We start from the raw sequence: 27347 nt of genomic DNA on the forward strand, positions 1-27347 counted from the left end.
TGAGACATTTAGGAAGTTTAAATCAGTAGAACTTGACATTGCACTCGTGGTTTAAGGAACAGAGAGATGGTGTCTGCAAAACTGGATGATAGTGATGCCATTTATTGAGCCTATAGAGTTCTGGAGGACTATTTTGGATGGAAGAAAATCATAAGTTCAGTTTTGAATTTGTAGTTTTTGAGGTACCTTTGAGCCATTCAAGAAATAGTGCCAAGTAAGAATAGTTAAGTACAATGAGTTATGAGATGAGTTATGTACAATTTTTGAAAATTATTTAATATAAAAGCAATTGAAGCTGTGACTAGGTGGGTTGAGGGTTCAGAGTATAAGTTGGCCAAGGCCTAGAATTGAGCCTTGAGAATCTACAGCACTTAACACCTAGGTATTAGAGGTCGAGTCTGGTTTGGGAGAGAGGGTAAAGACAGGAACAGCACAAATAGAGAAGACGAGGAAAACTTGAATGTGAAAGCCAAAGAAATATGCTTCAAAAGTGTGGCAAATAGGTTTGAATGCTGCTAGGATGCTAAATCTGAAAGTATCCGCTAGGTTTAATATCACCTTTAGTTATTAATTGCTATATAACAAATCATCCCAAAACTTAGTGGCTTAAAACAGTTCATTATTTCTTAAGATTCTGTGGTTTGGCTACCTTCAGCTGAAGGCTTAGTTGGATCTGGAACAAACAAGTTGTTCTCCTTTGTATACCTGACTTGGCTGAGGTACCTTGCTACTCTTGCATGTGGCTTCTCTCTCTCCATCCAGTAGTCCAGTTCAGGCTTTTTCATGTGGTGGCTGGTTTCCACAGGCGTGAAAATGAGCTGCAATGCCCAGCATGCTTCAGAGTGCCACTTTGACCTAAAAAAGACCATTAAGACTTGTTTTAATGGAGAGAGAGGACTAAGAAATGACTAGTTGAAGAAAAAATCTGTCCTTTTTTCATATTTTCTCTAAGCTCGACCCAAGTCTGGGCTGCTGATTTCCTGAGTGCTACTGTTTCTTTGCTCTCATGTGCTCTCTGACCACTGTTTCTCCATCTCCCTGAATTAAAATTCTACCTATTTATAAAGGCTTCAAGCCTTTCTGTTAGTCTTTAATCTCTCTCCTCTGCTTTTTATGCTCCAGCAGAACTAAAGTTGAGGTTTTATTCTAGTATTTGTTTTTTATTTTTTGCATCTCCTGTGTCTTTGATTGTAATATCTACTCTGCATTCCCCACCAAACTACATGGCATTCTAGATTTCTCAGTAAACTTTTACTCTTCAAACTTGCCCCAATGCTACTTCCTCTAGGAAGCCTTCCCAGTTTCCTTCTCTGGATAATAATTTATTTCTCTGTACTTTATGCATATTTTTGATGTTATACACATTATAATTATTATATTTTCTTGAAGGTTAGGGAATTACAATGTTTAGTGTGTTATCTTCACTAAATAACCAGTTATAACTTGATTTGCAGTCTGCATTCTTATTTTTTAAAGAAAGGTCTCACATAATGAGATCTTTTTCTATTAAAATTTGTACCTTTATAATGATCATTTGCCAGATTCATTTGTACTGGGTAAGTGAAGTACATTATGCCAGATTCATTTGTACTGGGTAAGTGAAGTAAACTATAAAGAAAAGTTATGGTTTGGTGTGTGTAGTAAAAAAATTACAAGACGTTATATATGGTCGAGTTCTGTGTATTCTTTAATAAAACAAGAATTTGAGGTTCTATGTGGGCTGTAGTGAGAGTATGTCTACATATAAATTTTCATTATGAGTACTATCCATTGAACTGGATGAAATAGTGTGGTACCAGCATGTGTAGTGTTTATTTCTTCAACCTATACTCCAGATGTTAGGCAGGTTTTACAGTTCATGTCTTCGTATTCTCCATATTTAGCACATCCACAGGCTATACAGATGAGCTAGACGACAAACAGGGAGAGAATAAACCCATAGCTCTTGGAAATAGGAGTACTTGGTTCTGTGACCTCATATTCTGTGAAAATTGTTTTTATCCATATATGTATATGTTGGTGGTGGGATCACAGTTTCTTGGCAGGACATGGAGAGATGGTTGATCTCTGATTACCTTTCTTTCTTTTTTTTTTTTTTTTTTTTAGTTGTAGATGAACACAATACCTTTATTTTATTTATTTTTATATGGTGCTGAGGATTGAACTCAGTGCCTCACACTAGGCAAGTTCTCTACGGTGAGCCACAACACTAGCCCTCTGATTAACATTCTTACTTTGCCCCTCTTTTTCTTGTACTTTCTGTAGACTGTGGGAATGGGACCTCAGAGGATAGGCAGCTAAGTAAATAGGTCATTAAACCTTAAGTGGGAAGTACTATTAAGAGAGGATATATAATTTTGATTACTTTAATAATAGAACCACTTGGCAGAATATGCAAGTTCCTTCACCTTCAAGTGTTGGTACATATCAGTCAATCCTTAACTCATGGTGGACTGTGGTGTGATCCTCATCTAGGAGCCAATTAGTTTGAATGCCAGCAGACATCTATTTAAATTCCTGAATTTAAAGATGTCTTTTCTATTTGTTGACTTTTTTTTTGAAATAATATTCTGCAGTTTAATGTATGAGAATCCTGGTTAATTGAGGCTTTAGAATAGTTTTTTTCTTAAAGTGAGTGCTAAAATGTTATTTTCAATCTTGTTTATTAGACTTGTTATATCCTTATTATAGCTTAAAAGAGTGTCAGGCTTATAGTAGGTACATCACAAATAACTAAATAATTAAAGTTGAGCTTTTAGCCCAATTTTAACAAAGTAAAATAATTAGGGTCTGCACCATCATCAAATATAAGATAATTAAATAAAGAGGAAATTCTGCTTTCATAAATAAAGTTTGAGCATGCTTATTGAGAGACCAACCTGATGTACCATTTATTTTTCACATTAATGTTAGAAATAAGTTTTGTTTATCTTTTTGATAAGAAGTTCAGGAAGGACTCAAGTGCAAGGGTAGTAAGGCCTTCAAAGAAGGAAAAATAAGACGATCTTTCTAACTTTAAATTGGAGTTACATTTTCTTTTCTGTGGGCGTCTAAGATAATTACATAAAATAGCTGGATTGGTAATATCTCTGAAATTAATTATTTAAAATAATAATGTAGAAAACTTAAATTGTATCCAACTTAAAAAATCTTTGTGAATATAAACTAAGTTTTTTCACTTATTTGTCCATTGGACTTAAGCTTTGCCAAGTATAATCTTAGTGAAGACCCTAATAAAGGCCAGTAATGCCATGGTTATGGGAAAATTACTGCATTATTTGATCACATGTGATTTATCCAGTTTTTAAAAGTCCTCCTTAGATGTTCTAAATTTAATTATATAGCAGGGATTACAAATGTTTCCTAACATATAATCTTATGTTATATCTCATCTCTAAAATGGAGATCACAAATGTATCTACCACATTCATTTGTTCTAAAATGTTATATGTGATGCTTATAGGATGATGCTGAAAATATGATAGCTATAATTATTGTTTATTTTTGTTGTTATTATCCATGTATTGAGAATTGGAAGGAGAAAGCAAGAATGAAGACAAATATTGCTGTTCCTTTCTGTTGGATAAAAGAGTACCTGGTGTGATGGACTGCTGAGTGGTAGAGTACTAGTCTAGCATGTATAAAACTGGGTGTTTGATTCCTCAGTATTATCAAAGAACAGGGAAAAAACCCCCAAAAAACCCAAAAAGTAACTGGGAAAAAAACTACAGAATTTTCAACTTTAAAACAAGGAACCAAAAATATTTGTAAGATACATTAATTTAGTGACCTAAAATCACTATTTTGGTTCAGAAATTGATTTAACACTTTTTTTCTGAAAGTGATTATAAAATCTCGTATTTCCCATTTAATAAAATCATTTTACATCAATGAGTCAATATTCAGTTTCTTAAAATGCAGATTGTGTTTTCAGTAATAGACTGTATAATGCAGTGTTTAAGAACAAACTTCTGCCAGGCTCAGTGGCACATGTCTAATCCCAGTGGCTCAGGAGGCTGAGACAGGAGGATTGCAAGGCCATCCTCAGCAACTTAGGCCCTGTCTCAAAACAAAAAACAAAAAGGGCTGAAGATATAGCTCAATGGTAAAGAACTCCTGGGTTCAATCCCCAACCTGTGACCTCCCTCCCCCCCAAAAAAACCCCTGAAAAACTAAAAACACCCACTTCTCTTTCCCAGAAACAGCAGTTGTGAATTTGGTATATATAGTCTTCTGGTCCATATTTTCTTACTTTACTACATGTATATGTTATACAAATAGAAAAATAATACTAAATATTGCTTACTTATAATAGTGTGTTAGAGATGCTATTCAGTTTATATCATTTTGCATCTTTCTTTCCAGTTGATACTGTTTTTTAAAATATTTTTTTTTTTTTAGTTGTGGATAGATACAATACCTTTATTTTATTTATTTTTATGTGGTGCTGAGGATCGAACCCAGTGCTTCATGCATGCTAGGCAAGCACTCTACCCCTGAGCCAGAATCCCAGCCCCTAAATACTGTTTTTGAATCAGAAATAATCTCATATGGTCACCCAGCATAAGAAAGAGGTGATGTTCCAATGTGGCAAAGAAAGGATGATCTTTTAAATAAATGGTGCTGTGTCAGATGCCTATTTGGGGAAAAACATATCTCTACCCATCTCTTATCATATACCAAACTCAATTCCACATGTATTTTAGGGTTAATTAAGTAAAAATACTAGGGCTTTTAGAAAAAAGTGGAGAGTACCTTCATGATATTTAGGACAGGAAAGGTGCTAAATGTGAAATATCAAAAGATAGCACTAACGTAATGAAAGTGGTCACAGAGTGGAAGTACCTATATCTAACAGGAGACTGATATCTGGAATATATTAATAGTCCTCCAATACATTAACAGTTCTCCAAATCAGTTAGAAAAAGGCAGCTCAAAAAGAAAAAAAAAAGGCAGAACATTTTAATAGGCACTTGTAAAAGAACACATTGAAATGGCAGCAAGTGTATTCAAAGGTGATCAACTTCCATAGATATCAGGGAAGTTGAAACCCTTCTGAGATACTACTACACACATATGTATACACACACACACATACACACACACACACACCAAAATGGCTAAGATGAAAGACAGCTAGTAATAAGTTGGTAATTAGCAAATGGTTCTTTCATACACTGCTGGTGGGTGTACAACCACTTGGGAAAACCATTTGGTAGTAGTTACTAAAAGTAATTATGTTTATACCCTATGATAGAGCAGTTACACTCCTAAGTGCACACCCAACAGTAAATGCAGGCATATTTTGCCATAAAGGTGTGTACATATGTGTGTATATTCAAGGTGTGTGTGTGCGTGTGTGCGCGCGCGTGTGTGTGTGTGTGTGTGTGTGTGTGTGTGTGTGTATATATATATAAATGAATATGAATAGTGTGCTATTCATAATATACCCAAACAACCCAAATGAGTCTCATACAAAAAGGATAGATTGTGGTGTATTCTCTCACACATGATAATGCAATAAGAACAAGTTATCTATAGCTATATGCAATATTGTGGATGAATTTCACTCCATAATATTGATGAAAGAAGCCATAATCAAAGAGGGTCATACTCTATAGTTTCATTTATATAAAGTTCCAAATCACATGAAACTGAACAGGGGCAGTGATGCGGGGGGTGGGGGGGGGAGACATAGTATATGTTATTTTATGTGTATATGTTATTTATCCCCCCAAAATTGTGTTGATCTACCCATGAAGGAGCTTAGTGATTGTTTATTCATTTCAGCTGTGTTACGAATGACCACAGTTTGTATATTGATTCCCTTATTGGACTTGTAGGTTGTTTTCATTTTTTTTCTTCTGTTTCAAAATAATTCTGTAGTTAAGGTGTTTTGTTTCATTATTTGGTGGAATGGGGGATTGAACTCAGGGCTTAGTGCATGTTAAGTGCATGCTCTACCATTGACTGTGCACTGCAGTGTTTCTTTTCTTTTTCTTTTTTTTTTTTTTTTAATATTTTTAGCAGTAGATGGACATAATAACTTTATTTTTATGTGGTAATGAGGATTGAACCCAGTGCCTCACACATGCTAGGCAAACACTCTACCACTAAGCCACAACCCCTGTCCTGCAATATTCTTTTTTATGACTTTTGTGTGTGTGTGTGTGAAAATGAGTTTCTCTGGGAAATTTACCTGTGGCAAGGTATGCTTATGTTCAGCTCTATTTGATGATATCAAATAGTCCTTTAAATGATTGTATATGTACAGGCCCACCAGGAGTGTTGGATTGTTTTCATTATTCTATAGTTTACCATCACTTGGAGTTTTCAAAATTTTAAAATTTTGTTCATTTTATGGTATCAAATGCTGTTTATAATTTACATTACCTAATTACCCGTATAGTTGAGTATCTTTCCATGTTATAGCCCATATGAATTTCCTCTTGTGTGTTCTTAAAATTTCACCTTTAGGAAGTATCTATTTATTTTTATTGCACATCTTTCTAATGATTAATTTTATTCTTCTTGATTTATATGCAGTTGTCTTTGATTAGCAGTCCATATGTTCATGAAGGCTCTTCCACTTTGTGATTTTAAGCTGTTAGAATTTCAGCTAAAATTTTTAGATTTAGAGTAATTCCAGCTTCTAAAGAATATTTTTCCGTCAGATTTTAATATTTTTTTCAGTTCCTGTTTGCCTGCCGTTACTCCATCCTATTTTACCAATATGTTCTCTAACTCCAACCATCTTTCGGTAGTAAGAGATTGGTGGTGATATGAGTTAGGGGAGAAAATAATAGAAAAAATAAATTTGACAAGTATAAAATTAAAATAGCTATGTGTAAAAAGAAAGTATTCTTGTGACCCTGGTTGGCTTTTCTTTTTACTTGAAATACATTCTAGATTTAGCACTATATAGCCAAAGGCTAATTACTTCATTGAATATTGTTGTCCAAATGATTGTATATTTATAGGCCCACCAGGAATGGCAGATCCTCATCACTTCATGATTAATTGTGTGTATGTGGTCTGTGCAGTGCCTCTTATTTTCTGGATTCTCCAGTTGTGTGTATCCATTATTTCTGCAGAGCAACTACATTAACAATTGAAAGCCTCTTTAGCTAGTGCCACTGGATTTCGTTTTTTCTGTGACCTTAGAAAATGACCATGCACTTAATAGCTGTGTTCCCCAAATTCAAAGGTGGTTGGTCTGGAGTAAAAGGTGATAACTTAAGCAGTACTTTCTCTTTGTCTTCTGAGAAGGTTCAGTGAAAAGGGCCTGGAGTTCTGAGCTGTGTCACAAAGTCTTTTGAGGTTGGGGAACCTTCCTCAAAGAACATTCTAGCTCATTTTTCTTCCTTGTTGCCTCTGTCTTCTGACTCAAATAGGGCCAATGCCAGAGGAAGAGCACATGATTCTTTTCCATGGTCACAGAATCTTGGCTGATCTTGATAAAGGAGTCTTATGCATATTCTCTTGGCATGAATCTTTGGGAGAGAGGTGCCAGCACAGCCCAGCTTCACTAGCAACCTCTTTCTAGAATCAGATTTTTTAAGGGTTTGATGTAAGTTAGTGAAGAAATTTGACTCTTAAATCAGTGTAGAATGTCTAAAATCCCCAATTTATTAAGGTCAGAAATCTATGAAATTTAAGAAGGATGTAAAGAAAGAGTTTTTGTCTTGTTTTATTAATAAATTGGTACAAACTCTGGCTATTACTTTGGAAGTAATAATTTAAAAATATGTTCTATTAAAAAAATTCTCCAATATATTTAGAAAGTAAGTGTATTGATTCTGGATTTGATTTTTTTAAGTATATCTTATGATAAGGATTTTCATTTTCCTAAGCACAATTAGCACACTTAAAATTATTAATGATTCCAACAACATATACATTTTTAATCTTTGCTTTTGTCCCCTCCCCTGTAACAGTTTTAACCCTCCCTACTCCATACCTTTGGCTTTTTCATGCTATTGATTGGTTGGAGAAATCAGGTGTTTTGTTCTAGAATGTTATATACATTCTGGATTTGACTTTGTGTTGTAGTGGTGATTAACTTGATCCTGTATTACCCAAATTCACTGTAACACTGGTGTTTAGATCTAAAGGCTTGCTTTGATTCAAACTTTCTTTCCCTTCTACTTTTCCCTCACTTTCCTTTTGTTTTCTTCTCCTTCCCTCTCTCCCTTTCATTTTTCCTTCCCTAAGAACTTTATATTATGAAATTTTTATTACATCACATGAAAAATGTGCTGTCTGGATACTAAGATTGATATAAGAATCTTGTTGGTATACTTTCTCTGTTGGTATAAAGATGCTCATTAGAATCATTTTATGTCTGGTGAGAGTGGGGGAAAAATATCTATTAAAAAACATAGAAAAATAAGTTTATGGGGGTAGGAAGGATGATAGTAGACTGAATCAGACATTATTACCCTATGTACATATATAACAATATGACTGGTGTGATTCTATATCATGTACAACCAGAAAAATGAGAAATTTTATTCCCATTATATATGATGTATCAAAGTGCATTCTAATGTCATGTGTAACTAGTTAAAATAAAAAATTGAAAAAATAGGAAAACCCTCAAATCCTTCTACATTTACTTAGATATATTTAATACCTTTAATATGTAATTGTGAAAAAATTTACTTTTATGCAAATACTTTGGGGTGAGTATCTCCTGTATAAAATGAAGCATATGTAAAATTGTTAAGAAGTGTAAAGGGCTAGGGTGATAGCTCAATGGTAGAGTGCTTTCCTAGCATGTGAGGCACTGGGGTTGATCCTCAGTACCACATAAAAATAAGTAAAATAATAATATGTAAAATTAAAAGATATATATATATATTTAAAAGATATTGGGCTGGGGATGTGGCTCAAGCAGTAGCGCGCTCGCCTGGCATGTGTGCGGCCCGGGTTCGATCCTCAGCACCACATACAAACAAAGATGTTGTGTCCGCCGATAACTAAAAAATAAATATTAAAAAATTCTCTCTCTCTCTCTCTCTCTCTTTAAATATATAATATATATATTATATATTTAAAAGATACTGATTTTTAAAAAAAGATTCTACTTCTGAAAAAAAAAAGAACTGTAGAGATGTTTGAGGCTGTTGTGGTATAACAGAAAAAATACTGACATGGACCTGGGAGGTTATGTCACCCCCTCCTTCTCCCCACCCCCCATCTCCCGTCTCACACACACAAATAATATCTATCATTGGATTGTTTTTAATGATTAAAGATTTATTTTGAAGCAGTTTAGACCCTGGTAGTTAGTTGCATTTAATCTGAAGTGTATTACAGTATTACAGAATCTGTTTTTTCAATTCGGGTCTTCAGAGTGAAGTCTAACAATATCATGCATTATATTGGGTATATCTGAATAAGTTTTTACTTTTAAGCTTGTTTTTGGAGTGATAAGAGATTCAATGGAGTTTTAATATAACATGGCTTTTTATTAAAAAGGCTTAAAAAAAAAATACTGTGTGGAAGTCTTACTGATTTCTCCCCCCCCCCCCTCCATTATTTTCAGCTCCACTTACCTCTTAATTCCCCTTTGCCTGGAAGTGAACTGACCAAGGAACCTTTTCGTTGGGATCAGAGACTGTTTGCATTAGTGTTGCGGTTGCCTGGCACCATGTCAGTAGAATCAGAGCAGTTGACAGGTGTGCCTTTGGATGACTCTGCAATCACACCAATGTGTGAAGTGACAGGCGGTAAGTTTTTTTGCTGGTAGTAATTCAGTGACTTAAAGCAGCGTTTATCTGAAGAGTTAAAATGTAGGTTTTAAAAATTCCATGTTTGTTTTTGTTTAACAAGTTAAATATTAAGAATTAATACACATATGGTTTAAAATTGCAATTATTAATGATGGTCTGTGTTCTTGATTTGAATACTTGTGGTTACTGTTGGTCTCATAACGAATGGTAATTTTTTTATCTATATAGAAAATGCTGATATTTGATGTTCTTAAATTTTCCTACCTACAAAAATTATCAATGATTTTGAAATGATAAAGCATTATTTTCTGTGAACTATGTTTTTACAAGCATTTTATTACCCATTTGATGGGATATGCCTGGTTAAGTGATGTTTTTCTCAGAGGTAAGGAGATTAGATAGGTTAAAGGAAATGGGCAAGAGGTTTCATCCAGCTTTTTTATCACTTATTCATCAAGTCAGGTAGCCACCATGTTTAGTGCACATAAATTAGGATCTTATATAATAGTCACAGGTGTTCTATAATGTGAAATTGGTTAACAAGTGGATTAATTTCATATAGATATATATCAAATGCCTACTGTGTGTCAGCTATTGTTCCATGGTTCAGAGCTGCAGTAATTTATTTTTTTATTTTTATGTGGTACCCGGGATTGAACTCAAGTACCTCATGCATGCAAGTGTTCTACCATTGAGCCACAAACCCGGCCCAGCAGAGCTAAAGTAATGAACAAGAAATACATGGGGTTTTTGTTTTCAGAAACACTGTAGTTCTCACCTAAGAAATTTGATACTAAAATTTGAACTATGAGAGGGACCTCCAACATAGTCTTTAGACACAATCAGTGCTCTATTGAGAGATTAGCTACGGAAGTTCAGAGAAAATACAAGTTCTAATTAATATTTTAAATGTCTTTGTTCTAAAATTCTATGGATTTCATAAATTTGCAAATTTCTCAGGCAAAAAACGATTAGCCGCATACACACACACATATACACATACACACAGACACACACGCACAGCCCTACACATACATAGAAGTAGATGAGATAATTGTTATTCATACTGTTAATGCTCCCATTTTATAGAATACTCTGAACTGTTGTAATGCCTTCACAGTTTACAGAATTTTTAAAAATGTATGTGTGTATTTTTTTGAGGGACAGCATGTCATCTAAATTTTACAAATTCACTGATAGCAATTTCCTATACATGTATAACATTGTTCAGTGATAGAGTCTCTATGGTTTCTTTGGAGATCTACATTTGTATTCATGAAATTTTAGTTTTCAGCTTTGAACTGATCTACTTGTTAAAATCCACACACACACACCCTTTTTTTTTTTTAACTCTAAGGTTTTTACTTAACAGATTGCAAAGGGCTCTAAGGATGTAATTTAGACATTCTCAGGTTGGAAATTTCTTACTATGAATTACTTAGTTTGAACTTAGAATTATGATGAAGTTATGGCACTGTGTGTACTATAACTTTTTTCTTTAATGATCAAGAATATTCAGAGTGTGAAATCAAGTGAGTGGTACAGTCAGAAAGGGTCTGAAAAGAACCTTGAGAATCATGTAGTAGTTGATATCCTTGCCTTTGGGCAGTAATGTACTAAAGTTATTTTGTTTATTCTTTGAAAGGAACATCTCCAGAGGAGAAGATTCCGAAGTCACCCTTGGTAATATCTTTCAATGACCCAAAATTTTAATCAAGAAATTTGGAAGTTTTCCCTAAATATACTTCCTGGATCCTACCTCATGTGGTTGTTCATTTGCCCCTTTTCATGCTCTTGCAAGCAGTAATGGGAAACTGCACAAATGCCACTCACCTTTTCATATATCTGAATAATGTTTATCTTTCTTTTTTAATTTAAAAGAAAGAATGTTCACTAAAGAAAGGTTTGGAGAGAATGCCACCAGAAAAGTAGTAACAACAAAAAAGTGAATATCCATTGGTATTTTACTATACAAATATGTGAACAATACTAACAATTCCTGTGTTGTTTTTTTTTAACTTAGTGCGAGGAAGGTTGTATTAGTGCGTGAGCTAAAGAGTAATTCATGTTTATTAAGGAAAAATTAGAAAAATTCACCTATATTGCCAAAATAATTAGTATGTTATTATATTTTTTTATGCTTTTAAAAATATGCAATTGTCATTGTATGCATTGTTCTTGTATTATAAGGTAATTTCATGAGTGCTTACTTTGTGCCTAATAAGTGTTCTAGATGCTGGAAATAGATTAGGAACAATAGACAGAAAACTTATATCTTTGGATTGGGTTATAACAGATAATAATCATGTCAAATGAATAAATCGTATTTTGGGGGGTGCTGCCTACTATGAAGAGGAAAAATTAAGGATTTGGGTGTAGAGAGCAACTTGAGACTGAGAATGAGTATTCTTTTTTTTTAATATTTATTTTTTAGTTTTAAGTAGACACAATATCTTTATTTTGCATTTATGTGGTGCTGAGGATCAAACTCAGTGCCTCAAGCATGCTAGGCGAGTGTTCTACCCCTGAGCCACAACCCCAGCCCCAAGAGAATGAGTATTCTTAAGTAGTTAGGAAGTGACATTTGAGCAGAGTTTTGAAAGATGCAGTTAAACCTCAGGGAAATCTATAAAGAGGAGGTAGTAAGGGAAGAGATGTGCTGTGTGTATGTAGGAGTAATGGGAAGGCTGATGTGGCCAAAACATATATAGAAGTAGAGAATAATATCTAGGTTTAGAGAGAAGCAGTGTGTTAGTCAACTTTTCATCACTGTGACCAAAATACCTGCCAGGACAAATTAAAGGAGTAAAAGTTTATTTTGGCTCATGGTTTCAGAGGTTCAGTCTATAGTGAGCCAACTCCATTACTCTGAGCCCAAGATGAGGCATCATGGTAGGAGGGCATGATAGAGGAGTGCTGCTCCATTCATATTCTCCAGGAAGCAGAGTGGGAGGGAGGAAGGGAATGGGGTGTTGGGGAGAGAAGGAAAAGGGGCCACAAGGAAGATGAACTCTTCCAGAGTGACCCACCTGCCTATAGATTCTACCTGTCAGCCCATGCAAATAGGATAGACCTATTAGGTCACAGCTCTCAATCTAATCATTTTACCTCTGAACATTTCTGCATTAACACAGAGGCTTTGTGGGAGGAGGAGGACCTCATATACAAACTGTAACAGGCAGGGACAAAATATTGAATTGCCTTTTAGGTCATAATAAAGTATTTTTTATTTTCCTAGTGTGATGGGAAGCCGTTAGAGGGAAGGAGATCTTTCTATTTCTGATACATCACTTCAGCTTTTAGATGAGAATGCACTGTAGAGTGACAAGAATGGAAACAGGGAGACAAGAGGTGACTTCTTTAATTGAGTGCTAGACTTAGAGGTGGTAAGAAGTAGACAGGGGCTGGGGATGTGGCTCAAGCGGTAGCGCGCTCGCCTGGCATGCGTGCGGCCCGGGTTCGATCCTCAACACCACATACAAACAAAGATGTTGTGTCCGCCGAAAACTAAATAAATAAATAAATATTGAAAATTCTCTCTCTCTCTCTCTCCCTCCCTCCCTCCCCCTACTCTCTCTTTTTTTTAAAAAAAAAAAAAAAAGAAGTAGACAGATGCAAACAAGGATGAGGATAAGGGAATAAGGAATCAAGAATTGATTTCCAGATGATTCAGTTGGCTTGAACAACTAGAAATGAATGACTATGCCATAAATTTAGATGCGTACACTGGGGAGAGGCAGGGGTTTTAGAGATTATACCCAGAATAAATTTCTAATACTTGTATTACAATACATCTGTTTTCTCATTTGTAAGATGGAGAATAGCCCATAGAGTTGTTGCTAGGAATAAGTAAATTACATGACAAAACAATTAAGACAGGGGCTAGGGATGTGGCTTGAGCAGAGGCTCTGGGTTCGATCCTCAGCACCGCATAAAAATAAAATAAAGATGTTGTGTCCACCGAAAACTAAAAAAAAATATAAATATTAAAAAAAAACACTCTGTCTCTCTCTCTTAAAAAAAAAACAATTAAGACAGTGCTAGGCACATTCAGATTCAGTATTTAATTGGTAGGTATTTTTATGATTACATTTATTGTATACAGGTGAGTTGTTTGTGATATTCTACTTATTTTCTAAGTAAAGGTAACTTTGAGGATTTGAGTCACTACTACCTAATGTTTTCTTAGCAACCTTTACAAATCACATTAAAAAATAAGTTAACATTGGTACTTTGATGTGTCAAATATATGTAGCTTGTGTTCTGAAATTATTGATAAGACTGCATGTCAAGCTTATTACAAATAACATAAGATAGTAGGTTGAAGATTTTTAGCTATCAAGGTTTTTAGTGTTGGTCTGGATCAGCATTGTATAACAAATATAATTCAGTTTTCATATGTTGTTATAAATTTCAGAGTTAATGATAAAAGTAGCAGGTGAAATTGTTAATGATATTTTGTTTAAATCAGTATATCCCAAATATTATTTGAACATGAAATTTACATTTTTCACACCAGGTCTACAAAATCAATGTATTGTTTATACTTACTGTACAAGTCATTTTGGACTAGCCATATTTCAAGTTTAAATAGCCACATCTAGCTCTTGTCCACAATATCAGACTGCAAAGATCTAGATATTTGTGCTGAAAATCTGTTTAAATTATTCCCACTAGTATATTTTGGGGAAAGGTTGGGGGCTTTTGACCATTCTGGGTAGCAAACCCAGGGCCTTAAACATACTAGTCCAGCGTGCTGCCATTGAGTCATATCCCCATCTCTAAATTATTGTTTTTTTTTTTTAATTGCTAGCATTTTAGTGCTTTTTGTAGATTCAAATGTTCAAAAGGGGAATTAATTTAAGATAGGTAATGTTAAAGTAAATAAGCCAAATGAAGTTCAGAAATGTACATGCTACCATTTATATATTACAGTGCAATATTTAAAATATATAGTAACTGCCAGTAGACAAGATAAGCAGTTATTAAGAATCTTCCATGTACTTTGCATCAGTCTTAGGGATAACTCTTTGTTAATGGGAATAATATTTGGCGGGAATTTTTACTACTAGATGTTATTATCCAATTATATTGGATAATAATTGGAGATAGTGCTCATAGAGAGGATGCATAGTTCCCCAACCACCACACTGTGGTTTGTTGAGACCAAGATTTTATATTTAATCTACCTATAATTAGAAGGAAAAAAAAAAACTATGTATCCTCATAACATGGGAGTTTTGGGTGGTTGGAAATAATAATTTTTGTTCATTCTTCCTTAATATTATGAAATAAGTCAACTTTACCATTGAATTTTTTGTTAGCATTATCAGAAACTCACTCACCATAGTTCTCGCTAAAGGCAGGAATTCTTACAACTAACTAGTCTACCTAATTTATTTTTATTTTTATTTATTTTTTTAATCTCAGGCCGCTCATACTCTGTATGTTCTCCAAGAATGCTTAATCAATGTCTGGAGTCCTTGGTGCAGAAAGTACAAAGTGGGGTGGTAATAAACTTTGAAAAAGCAGGACCAGATCCTTCCCCTGTAGAAGGTATGATTGCACTTTTCTTATAGACATTCTAAACTTGCTTTATCAATTATTGGAAGAGAAAAATTACTGTTTATTGGCCTTAAGATTAATAAGGCCAAGTATTGAGATGATAGAGGGGAATGTGAAATAGGAAAGTCAAGGTAAACTGAGAGGTGGTTCAGTAGATTACCTTTTTATATTAATTATTGTTTATAGCCTTTAATTTTAGTAAGAGTCAAACACCTTTTTAATGAGCAAATTCTAATTTTGCTTTTTAATATTATTATATCATTGTTTCTTTCTATTTGTTTTTAGCATGTTCCTTAATTATCAGAGTGTTCAACTATAGATATTTAATTCCTACTATTGTTCGAAGGGTTAAGTTGATCAGAACTTAACGGTTTCTGTGGGTCCAAAAATTAAGAACCAGCCTTTGCCATTAAGCTTGATTCTTTTAACTCAGCCCCTCTTGGCTATATTCTTAGCTTCTGTGATTGTGAACTATTTGCAATAGTCAGTAGGTCTAAGAACCATTTGGATATTTTATATCTGAAACCTTATGTATTGTATGAAACTTACTTCAAGAATTAGAAAAACATTAATGACACTTGATAGAGGTGATGCACTGGAGTGATCATGGAAGAAGAGAAAGGTGAGAGATGAAAGATTGTAGGTATATGACTTAAGTTATATGATTGTGTCTGGTTTTAATTAAATTTAAATTAATTAAATTTAAATTTAATTAAATTTAAATTAATTAAATTAAATGTTTACTATATTGTTGAAGAGAATTGTTAAAATTTTACTAGAATTATTCTAGATTAAAGGCAGTTGATTTGAATTTAGGTTTGCATATTATTTTATTAGGCTTTAGTTTAAAATGATTTGTAAGGAATATTCAACTAGCAATACTTAAACAATATTTACTGTGTGCCTAGCACTTGTTTTGACACTGTTTTTGGACTCTAAATGAAGGTGGCAAATTAGTTGCTTGGTAGTGAAATGGCTTCATTCATTAAACAGATGAGTTTCATAAAGTATTTTTTACATGTTCTGATGGACAAGCAGAGGATGCTATGGGACCTTCTTTCAACTGGTGAACTTGTACTTGGAATTTACAGACTTTACTGTCTAGTGAATTGCAATCTAATTTAAATGTTAAGCAGTCATCCTATTCTGCCATATTAAAAAAAAGGGAAATCCAGAAACGAACGAATTTTAGGATATTTTATAGTTAAGTAATAATGAATAATTTAACTTTTCGTTTTTTTTCCCCTCTAATGATATATGCTTTCTTTGTCTTAACATCTCTGCTACAGATGGGCAGCCGGATATATCAAGGCCTTTTGGATCTCAGCCTTGGCATAGCTGTCACAAACTCATATATGTCAGACCAAATCCTAAAACTGGGGTTCCTATAGGTCATTGGCCTGTTCCAGAATCTTTTTGGCCAGATCAGAATTCTCCAACACTAGTAAGTACCAGAGAGATGACTATATCTGCCTTTTGTAGTATTTCTAAGTATTATTGTCAGTTAAAGGTGTGGCTCATTTGGAGGAATTAGACAGATGTTCAAAGTGCCATCATATGCTGTAGTATATTGTATTGTTCATAATGAACCAGTAAGAAAAAAAGGCATCTATTCCCTTTAGAATCTAATACAGTGCTTATATTTTGTTATTGGCATCTGGATACAGAGTCATAAATGCAATAAGATTTCCTTTTTGGACTCTAAACATAATGTAGCATGTGGATTTGTCTCTGGGACGCAATTTGAAATTTAAATGAAGGCTTAGGAAATTGTTCTAACAGTTTGCCTGCAATCTTTCAGGTCTTAGTCAGAAATTGATGTTGACTTGTCTGATTTTAGTTATGTTCAGTGTTGCAACTTAGAGATTTAAGTTAGAAATGATTTTCTAGTCTTGTTTGTATAAATTATTTTTAGGAACAGTGAAGTTTATTCAGTGATTATGGTGAATCATCAGTATTCATTATATGTTTCTGATAATAATATGTTATATTTTATTAATTCTTTTTGGTCTTCTTGGTGCATTTTGTTTTATCTTAGGTGTTTTTTTTTTTTTTCTCTTTCGTTTTTTTCTAATATCTGAGGATGCCAAGGGATATTCTATTGGGAGAACATGACAGAGTTTTTTTTTTTTATTAGAAGATAAGAATTATATTTCAAAAAGCATTAAACAGCCTTTAAAAATGTTCCATGCAACTATTATTTATGAGTTAAGCAGAACCCTTTTGAAACCTTTTGTACCTTAAATCTTATATCAGTTATACAAAATTTGTAAACTTAGGTTCATTAGGTCTTTATGCATTAGGGATTTAATGAAGTACAACAAGAAATTAAGGTCTTAGAAATTTCATTGAGGCATTTTGGTTTATTTTCTTTTTTAAAATTGAACCATTGTAGTCTAGTTTTAAGTGGCCTTATAGAGAAGCTTTTCAGTTTCTTTGGTAGTTTTCCTTTCTTTTCTGACCCATTTTAACTCTTACCATCCATATTTGTAAGAAATGCTGTTTTGTTATATCTTTTATTATGTTTAATACCTTCAGCAGTACATATGGTACTTGGCAGACCTTAATGAAAAGAAATTCAAATCCTTACTTACTAATATTGCTCTGGTGGTCTATTGCAAATTGTTAAAAGCCATAGAAAGTAAGTAGATTTCAGTTGGAGGTAGAAATACTATGAGAAAAAAGTATGGAAGTAAAAAAGAACGTGGTATATTTAGAGGAGAACAAGTAGCTGGGCATGTCCTACACATGTGTAGGAAATTGAGAATGCTATTAGCCAAATTGCTAATGACTTTAAAAGCAAGATTAGGGAATGTGAGCTTTTTTCTAGTGGGATTCCAAGAACAATTGAACAGTGTCACTTTAGAAAAATAAACGTGGTTGGTGTTAAGTGTGGCAAAATTAAAAGGAGTGAGATGGAAGGCAGGGAGATTACATATAGGGCTAATGATATGGTTCACATAAGAGATACTAAGAGTTTTGAATTAAGATGACAGAAGAGAGAATCATCAAAATGAGATAATATTGGAGAAAAAACTGGCAAAATTTAGTAACTCAAGGTTCTCAGGGGAAATAATTTTGTAAATTATAACTATATCAGACAAGAAGTGTTACTACTGAATGTGATTTATTAGAAATTGGTTCTGAAGGCTGTGCACCTTTGGTTAATTATTTTCTTCTAAGCCTCAGTTTCCCATCTGTTGAGATAGCTCCTATCTCATAGCATTGTTAGGGGATAAGATGAAATATGTCTAAGATTTCTTTACCAAGTTTTAGAGGATTTTTCCCTCTGCTTTTCCTTTTGGATCTCAGTATTTTCATTATAAAAAATAAATATGTTTCACAGATTAAGAAATAAGACAATACTTAACCCTTTTTCCCCCCTGGGAATTGAACCCAGGATGCTTTACCACTAAGCTGTATTCTCAGACCTTTTTATTTTGAAACAGGGGTTTGCTAGGTTGCCCAGGGTGGCCTGGAACTTACTATCCTTCTGCCTCAGCCTCCACTGCACCCAGCTTTTACTTAACTTCTTAAACCCCACCATGGGTGACATATTCATACAGGCAACTCAGAGTACAGTATTTCAACTTAATAGAGGGGTGGAACAGAGCCAGAGGAGGTGGGTCCTCACTGCCTTTTGTGTTTAGAGCACATGGTGGTGGGGAGTGTCAGGAAAGTCTCTTAGAGATTGGTTCTTCCCAAATCATTCTTAAGAATTTAGTGTAATGGCAATATGCAAAGGAGAAAATGATCAAGTAGTCAGGGTTAATATGTGAAAACATAGTCAAGAAAGGTGATGACCTATTGAAGAATTGGAGCACAGGGTCTGTCTGTATGCAATGTGGTAGAAATTCAGGGAACAGATCATCTAGAATCTTGTGTGTATGTGACATGAAAAAAGTCTGGACCCTATTTTAGATGATTGATATTACTTTTATTGGTGAAAGTAATTTTAATAAGTTAAATAAATAATGAAATAAATAATTACTTTATTTAATAATAAAGTTATTTGGATAATTTTAGGTAGGAAAATCATATGAGCATATTTATATTTTATGGCAGCAGGATTGATTGGAGGGGGCTGACTACATTAAGGAGACTACTTATATAAAAGAGTTGTATTAGTCTACTCTGAGAAATATAAAGACTTGAATTAAAGTTTCTAGAGAGTTGAGAATTTGTTCTTGACCAAAGACAGTAACTAGTACTATACACCTGCTGTTTTGGAATCAGTGTTATTTTACTTAGGTCTTTGTGACAGTTAAATATAGATGTGGGAGGTGTGTGCAATATCAAGGATAGTATTTAGGTTTTTAGAACAGGTTTTGTGATTTGGGGAAAAATAATGAATTAAGATATAATGTATCTGAGGGACCTTTAGAAGATTTAGTTTACATCAGATAAATAGTTGGATACTTAAATAAAGTAGATCTGGTCCCCCACCGTAGAATTGAGAGGAGCCACCAGGGTACAGACAGTAACTGAAGCCAATGGAATTATTAAATAATAAATAGCATTACATACCTTTTTTTAATATTATGTTTTTTATACCTGGTACGGGGGTCTCTAAAGCAGAGTTCGTATACCACAGGGATAACCTGAATAGTCCACTGGGAAATAGGGAAGGAAACACTATTAGATTAGTGGTTTTATTTTCTCCTAACTAATAATTAATTTAAAAAGCACTTTGTTTTATCCCTTATGGTCCTCTCACTAAAAACTTTACCAATTGTGAAGAAAATAAGAGCTATAGGGCTACATCTTGAGATTTCTTAACAGTAGTGCAAAATATAGTGAAGTGGTCATCATTTTGGTTACTTTGTTACTTATGTATTTATAATGTACATCTATATTAATAACATAAATATATATCTGAATAGTATTGTAAAATTTGATCAAGGTGTATAATTAGTTTGGAAACTACAAATTACTACTCTGTACAAGTCATTAAATTGTTTCAAATGAGGACTTGGGAGTTTCTATACGTTTCTTATATCTTGAATATAAAAATTAATTGAATACTTAATTATAAAATTTTGTATTTAGCTTCTGATAAATTTGATTTTAAGACTATAGTGTTTTGTCTTTCTTGCGAATATTATATAATTCAAGAATTTCAGTTTAATGGTTCTTTTAGTGGTAAATTGAACTCATTAGCAACACTAAGGAACTGAGTATCTTTTGATAGGCAAAGGTACTTAAAGTGAGTTGTTTCTGGTATTTTGTATAAATATTAATACCAAGACTTTCCCTTGTAGCCACCTCGTACATCTCATCCTGTAGTGAAGTTTTCCTGTACAGACTGTGAACCAATGGTTATAGACAAACTGCCTTTTGACAAATATGAGTTGGAACCTTCACCGCTGACTCAGTTTATCCTGGAAAGGAAATCTCCTCAAACATGTTGGCAGGTAAGCTAAATAACTATAGTGATAAAAAATTTTAAATGAAATGGTTCTTGAAAAGCTAAATTGAACCAGTGGCTTGTATAACGTTTTTTTGAAGGTTATTAATATGAAATATTAACCACTATTTTTAACAGGTATATGTGAGCAATAGTGCAAAATATAGTGAACTTGGTCATCCTTTTGGTTACTTGAAAGCCAGTACAGCACTGAACTGTGTCAATTTATTTGTGATGCCTTACAATTATCCAGTTCTCCTTCCCCTTTTAGGTAAGTCACTCATCATGTTCTCACATATAAAATTTTTTCTAAGAATAAACTTTGAGAATATTCCTTAGTAATTTTCATTCTGAAAAATTAATGAAAATATTTTAACACTTTAAAATATTAAGCCTATTTAAGGAAAATTTTATATAACAATCTATCATACTTGTGATAAATTGAAAGTTGATATTGCAATATATTTTATTCTATAAACTAATGAAGGTATTTGTATATAAATTTTTTAAATTAAATATGCTAGTTTTTTTGTAATTGAGTTCTTACACAGAATCAAGATATAGGATTTCTTTTGGTGCATTAAACATTTTGTAGGTGTATACTACATTCACAAAATCTGAGTGTATTTTCTAAGCAATTTATATAACTTTATCTTCATTTATCAAATACATTCAGCAAAAGAATCGGTTCCAAAATGTTATAAGAAAGCTTGAGGTTAGTTTCTAGATTAGTTTCTGGATGTCATATTTTTAGGAGTATTACTGGAGAAAACTTCATTTCCTTCATGAAAACGATCAGATTTTCAAGTTATAGTCATAATATTAGTAAATATGTTTTAATAGAAAATGTTGCCAGAAATGGTGGCACATGCCTATAATCCTAGCCACTTAGGAGGCTGAGGCACGAGGATCCAAAGTTTAAGCCTGTCTCAGCAACTTAATGAGATCCGGTCTCAAAATTGGAAAAAAAAAAAAAAAAAAAAAAAGCTAGGGATATGACTCCATGGTAAAGTACCCCTGGGTTCAGTGTCCAGTACCAAAACATTTTAAAAAATAAAATAGAAAGTGTTCGCAAGGTTGGAGGGAAGATGGCGGCGGGAAGTGAATAAGCCGCTCCGTGCTCCATGCCGCCGCGTCTGAAAAGATGAGGTAAAGATCATTAAAGGAGATCTGTCGACAAAGACCCAGCACCGTGTCAAGAAAGGGGCCTAGGTGGAGTGAATCTGCCACGACTCCAGCCAAGGTGGAGTGAGTCCATCACGACTTAAACGCGAGCAGTAAGGCTGCAGCCCCAGCTGCCCGGCTCCCTCGGCCCCTTCTCCTTCTCCTCTCCGCCTTTCTGCTTTGCTTCTCCCCAGCTGTCTCTCCTCCCAAGCTCAGTCCCTAAATCTAGATCTCTATTTCTTTCCCCCACCCCACCCGCTCTCCCGCGTGTCCAGTACCCGGCCCACGTGGCCCCGAGGCGCTGCCTCCCCTCCCCCAGCCCGCACCCCCTCCCCGGGGGTCCCGAAGGCCACAGCTGAGCCGCCACCACGCAGCCGCCGCGCCTCCCGCGGAGCACCATAGAGCAGACTCTTCACCGCGCGAGTGAGCTGCCGAGTTAAATGAAACAGCTGATAAGATGAGTGACAATTTAAAATCTAAGTGATCCAACATGGCGGCAGACGCAGAGAGATCAAGTCTCTAACCCCTTCAGCTGCGCGAGCATAGGGAGAAGTAAACTGTCAAAATACTGTTCGCTCAGGACCACTAGGCACTGTTGAGCTGAAGAGGATCCCGGGCGAACAGTCTGCCCCTCTCAGAACACACCGAGCCCGGATTGGGCTGCATTGTAGTTCTGGTTCGCCTGCTTCTAGTGACTCAGCACTAATGATCCCGCTGAAATAACTAGTCGGCCCACCTGAACTCACAGAGGTAAAAGCCAACTGAGCACGATAGTCAGACCCAGGGTATCCCTCTGCTGACAACAGAGGTCCCTTGCACCAGCTACCAGGGGAGTTGCTACCTGAGGGCAAACAAATTCGCTGGGGGTCCTCAGCCCCAAGCCCTACAAACTTAGGGTCTGAGGGAGGCAAACAGAAAGGGTGTGCCCAGGCATCCATGGAAACAGGGCTCCCAGGAGCAGCAGACCCGGCCTGTAGCCAGTATTGTGGCGAGCTTCACAGGTGAGCGGGGCCTGGCTTAAGGAACCACAAGAGAAGGCCCTAGGCACTCAGGATTGGAGACCCGCACAGTCTGGGAAGAAGAGCTGAGGAACAGTGATTGGTTCCCACCCATCAATAAGAGAAGCCTGACCCAGTTCCCACCTACTGGAAGAGAAGTTAATGGAGCTCTATGACTGCATTTATTATTATTATTATTATTTTTTTTTAATGATTATTATTGGTATTTTTTTAAATTTTATTTTCACTTTTTGTTGTTGATGTTGTTGTTGCTCTTCAACTTTCTTATTAATGGTTTCAATTTTTTTTTAATTCTTTTTATTCTATTATTTACTATTATTTTTTAAACTTTAATTTCCATTTGTTTATTATCATCATATTTTTTTTTTGGTTTTAAATTTTTATTTTTTCATTTTTTCTTTTCATTTTTTTTCTTTTGTCTTTTCATTTCAATTTTCTTATTCCCCCTTTCTTGAATTCTACCTGCCTACACTCACTCTCTTTAGTGACTTCTTCCCTTCCCTTCTAATACCTCTCCTCTCAAGCATCAAATAAATTTATAAGCGTAAACAGTAACTCAGCAGACAAACAGAACAAGAAGTATCATGAGCATAAAAAAGCAAGAAAGAAAAGGAGTACAAACAATGAAGGAGAGCCTAAATATTCAGGAGGACCTGGAGTCATCAGAAAAATGGCCATATAAAGAACTCAAGGAACACCTTAGACAGATGGAAAGGAACCTTAAAGATCACATTGAAAATGAATTACATAAACAGATAAAAGAAGAAGTTAAGCATCTTTATCAGGAGATAGAGATTATAAAAAAAATCAAACAATAATTCTAGAAATGAAGGAAACGATAAACCAAATTAAAAACTCAATCGAGAGTATCACTAACAGAGTGGAGCAAGTAGAAGCCAGAACTTCAGATAATGAAGACAAAATATATCATCTTGAAAAGAGTCTAGCCAACTCAGAAAGGCTGGTAAAAAATCACGAGAAAAACATCCAAGAGATTTGGGATAACTTAAAAAAACCAAACTTATGAGTCATCGGGATAGAGGAAGGCACCCAGATTCATGCCAAGGGAATGAGTAACTTGCTGAATGAAATAATTACAGAAAACTTTCCAGAAATAAAAAGGAAACAGATATACAAATTGTAGATGCATACAGGACACCGAGCACACAAAATCACAGTAGACCAACGCCAAGACACATTGTTATGAAGATATCCAATATACAGAACAAAGAGAAAATATTAAAAGCTACAAGAGAAAAGAGGCAGATTACATTTAGGGGTAAACCAATAAGGTTAACAACGGATTTTTCATCACAGATGCTGAAAGCGAGAAGATCCTGGAACAACGTATTTCAAACACTGAAAGACAATGGATGCCAACCAAGAATTCTGTATCCAGCAAAATTAAGCTTCAGATATGACAACGAAATAAAAATCTTTCATGATAAACAAAAGCTAAAAGAATTTGTAGCCAGAAAACCAGCATTGCAAAGCGTCTTGAGCAAAACTCTACATGAGGAAGAAATGAAAAACAATAACCAAAACCATCAGCGGGAAGTGCCTAGGTAAAGACAGAGGACGGGGGGAAAGCTAATCATGGAGAAACAAACTAAATTAGAAAAAAAAAAGAGATAAATAATCAAACATGGCAGGAAGTACAAACCATATATCAATAGTAACTCTAAAAGTTAATGGCTTAAACTCTCCAATAAAGCGACATAGGCTGGTAACATGGATTAAAAAAACAAATCCAACAATATGCTGCCTCCAGGAGACACATCTGATTGGAAAAGACATACACAGGCTGAAGGTAAAAGGTTGGGAAAAAATATACCACGCACACGGTCCTTGTAAGCAAGCAGGGGTGGCCATTCTCATATCGAATAAAATCGACTTCAAGACTAAGTTAATCAAAAGGGATAAGGAAGGACATTATATACTGTTAAAAGGAACCATTCACCAACAAGACATAACAATTATCAATATTTATGCACCAAATAATGGCGCAGCGACGTTCATAAAACAAACTCTCCTCAAGTTCAAGAATCAAATAGACCACAACACAATAATCATTGGTGACTTCAACACACCTCTCTCACCATTGGACAGATCCTCCAAACAGAAGTTGAATAAAGAAACTATTGACCTCAATATCACAATCAATAACCTAGACTTAACTGACATATATAGAATATATCAACCATCATCAAATGGATATACTTTTTTCTCAGCAGCACATGGATCCTTCTCAAAAATAGACCATATATTATGCCATAGGGCAACCCTCAGTAAATATAAAGGGGTAGAGATAATACCATGCACTTTATCAGATCATAATGGAATGAAACTGGAAATCAATGATAAAAGAAGGAAGGAAAAATCCTACATCACATGGACAATGAACAATACGTTACTGAATGATCAATGGGTTACAGAAGACATAAAGGAGGAAATCAAAAAATTCTTAGAGATAAATGAAAATACAGACAAAACATATCGGAATCTATGGGACACAATGAAAGCAGTTTTAAGAGGGAAATTCATCGCCTGGAAGTCATTCCTCAAAAAAAGGAAAAACCAACAAATAAATGAGCTCACACATCATCTCAAAGCCCTAGAAAAGGAAGAGCAAAACAACAGCAAATGTAGCAGAAGGCTAGAAATAATTAAAATCAGAGCGGAAATCAATGAAATTGAAACAAAAGAAACTATTGAAAAAATTAACAAAACTAAAAGTTGGTTCTTCGAGAAAATAAATAAGATCGACAGACCTTTAGCCATGCTAATGAAGAGGAGAAAGAAATCAAATTACTAACATACGGGATGAAAAAGGCAATATTACAACAGACGCTTCAGAAATACAGAAGACAATTGGAAATTATTTTGAAAACCTATATTCCAACAAAATAGAAGATAGTGAAGACATCGATAAATTTCTTAAGGCATATGATTTGCCCAGACTGAGTCAGGAGGATACACACAATTTGAACAGACCAATATCAATGGATGAAATTGAAGAAGCCATCAAAAGACTACCAACCAAGAAAAGCCTAGGACCGGATGGGTATACAGCGGAGTTTTACAAAACCTTTAAAGAAGAATTAATACCAATACTTTTCAAGTTATTTCAGGAAATAGAAAAAGAGGGAGCTCTTCCAAATTCATTCTATGAGGCCAACATCACCCTGATTCCGAAACCAGACAAAGACACCTCAAAGAAAGAAAAGTACAGACCAATATCTCTAATGAACCTAGATGCAAAAATCCTCAATAAAATTCTGGCGAATCGAATACAAAAACACATCAAAAAAATTGTGCACCATGATCAAGTAGGATTCATCCCTGGGATGCAAGGATGGTTCAATATACGGAAATCAACAAATGTTATTCACCACATCAATAGACTCAAAGATAAGAACCATATGATCATCTCAATAGATGCAGAGAAAGCATTTGACAAAGTACAGCATCCCTTTATGTTCAAAACATTAGAAAAACTAGGGATAACAGGAACTTACCTTGACATTGTAAAAGCTATCTATGCTAAGCCTCAGGCTAGCATCATTCTGAATGGAGAAAAATTGAAGGCATTCCCTCTAAAATCTGGAACAAGACAGGGATGCCCCCTATCACAACTTCTATTCAATATAGTTCTCGAAACACTGGCCAGAGCAATTAGACAGATGAAAGAAATTAAAGGCATAAAAATAGGAAAAGAAGAACTTAAATTATCACTATTTGCGGATGACATGATTCTATACCTAGAAGACCCAAAAGGGTCTACAAAGAAACTACTAGAACTAATAAATGAATTCAGCAAAGTGGCAGGATATAAAATTAACAAGCATAAATCAAAGGCATTTCTGTATATCAGCGACAAAACTTCTGAAACGGAAATGAGGAAAAACACTCCATTCACAATATCCTCAAAATAACAAAAGAGGTGAAAGACCTATACAATGAAAACTACAGAACCCTAAAGAGAGAAGTAGAAGAGGATCTTAGAAGATGGAAAAATATACCCTGTTCATGGATAGGCAGAACTAGCATCATCAAAATGGCGATATTACCAAAAGTTCTCTATAGGTTTAATGCAATGCCAATCAAAATCCCAACGGCATTTCTTGTAGAAATAGATAAAGCAATCGTGAAATTCATATGGAAAAATAAAAGACCCAGAATAGCAAAAACAATTCTAAGCAGGAAGTGTGAATCAGGTGGTATAGCGATACCAGATTTCAAATTATATTACAGAGTAATAGTAATAAAAACAGCATGGTACTGGTACCAGAACAGGCGGGTGGACCAATGGTACAGAATAGAGGACACAGAGACTAATCCACAAAGGTACAACTATCTTATATTTGATAAAGAACCTAAAAACATGCAATGGAGAAAGGATAGCATCTTCAACAAATGGTGTTGGGAAAACTGGAAATCCATATGCAACAAAAT

The 27347-nt window shown here is 34.7% G+C and overlaps 1 protein-coding gene across 2 annotated transcripts in view; it reads left to right on the forward strand.

Moving 5' to 3' along the window:
* The window catches only part of INTS6 (integrator complex subunit 6), a 91037-nt gene that overhangs the window by 46559 nt on the left and 17131 nt on the right, over nucleotides 1-27347 (forward strand). For both annotated transcript variants that reach the window (XM_081266624.1, XM_081266625.1), the window contains 5 exons: nucleotides 9551-9734; nucleotides 15168-15293; nucleotides 16592-16746; nucleotides 20564-20716; nucleotides 20848-20980. In XM_081266624.1, the coding sequence (XP_081122750.1) occupies nucleotides 9551-9734; nucleotides 15168-15293; nucleotides 16592-16746; nucleotides 20564-20716; nucleotides 20848-20980 (751 nt within the window). The remainder of the gene's footprint in view (nucleotides 1-9550; nucleotides 9735-15167; nucleotides 15294-16591; nucleotides 16747-20563; nucleotides 20717-20847; nucleotides 20981-27347) is intronic.

This window comes from Spermophilus citellus (genome assembly GCF_964194105.1).
Source record: "Spermophilus citellus genome assembly, chromosome: 1".
In the NCBI taxonomy this organism is placed as follows: Eukaryota; Metazoa; Chordata; class Mammalia; order Rodentia; family Sciuridae; genus Spermophilus; species Spermophilus citellus.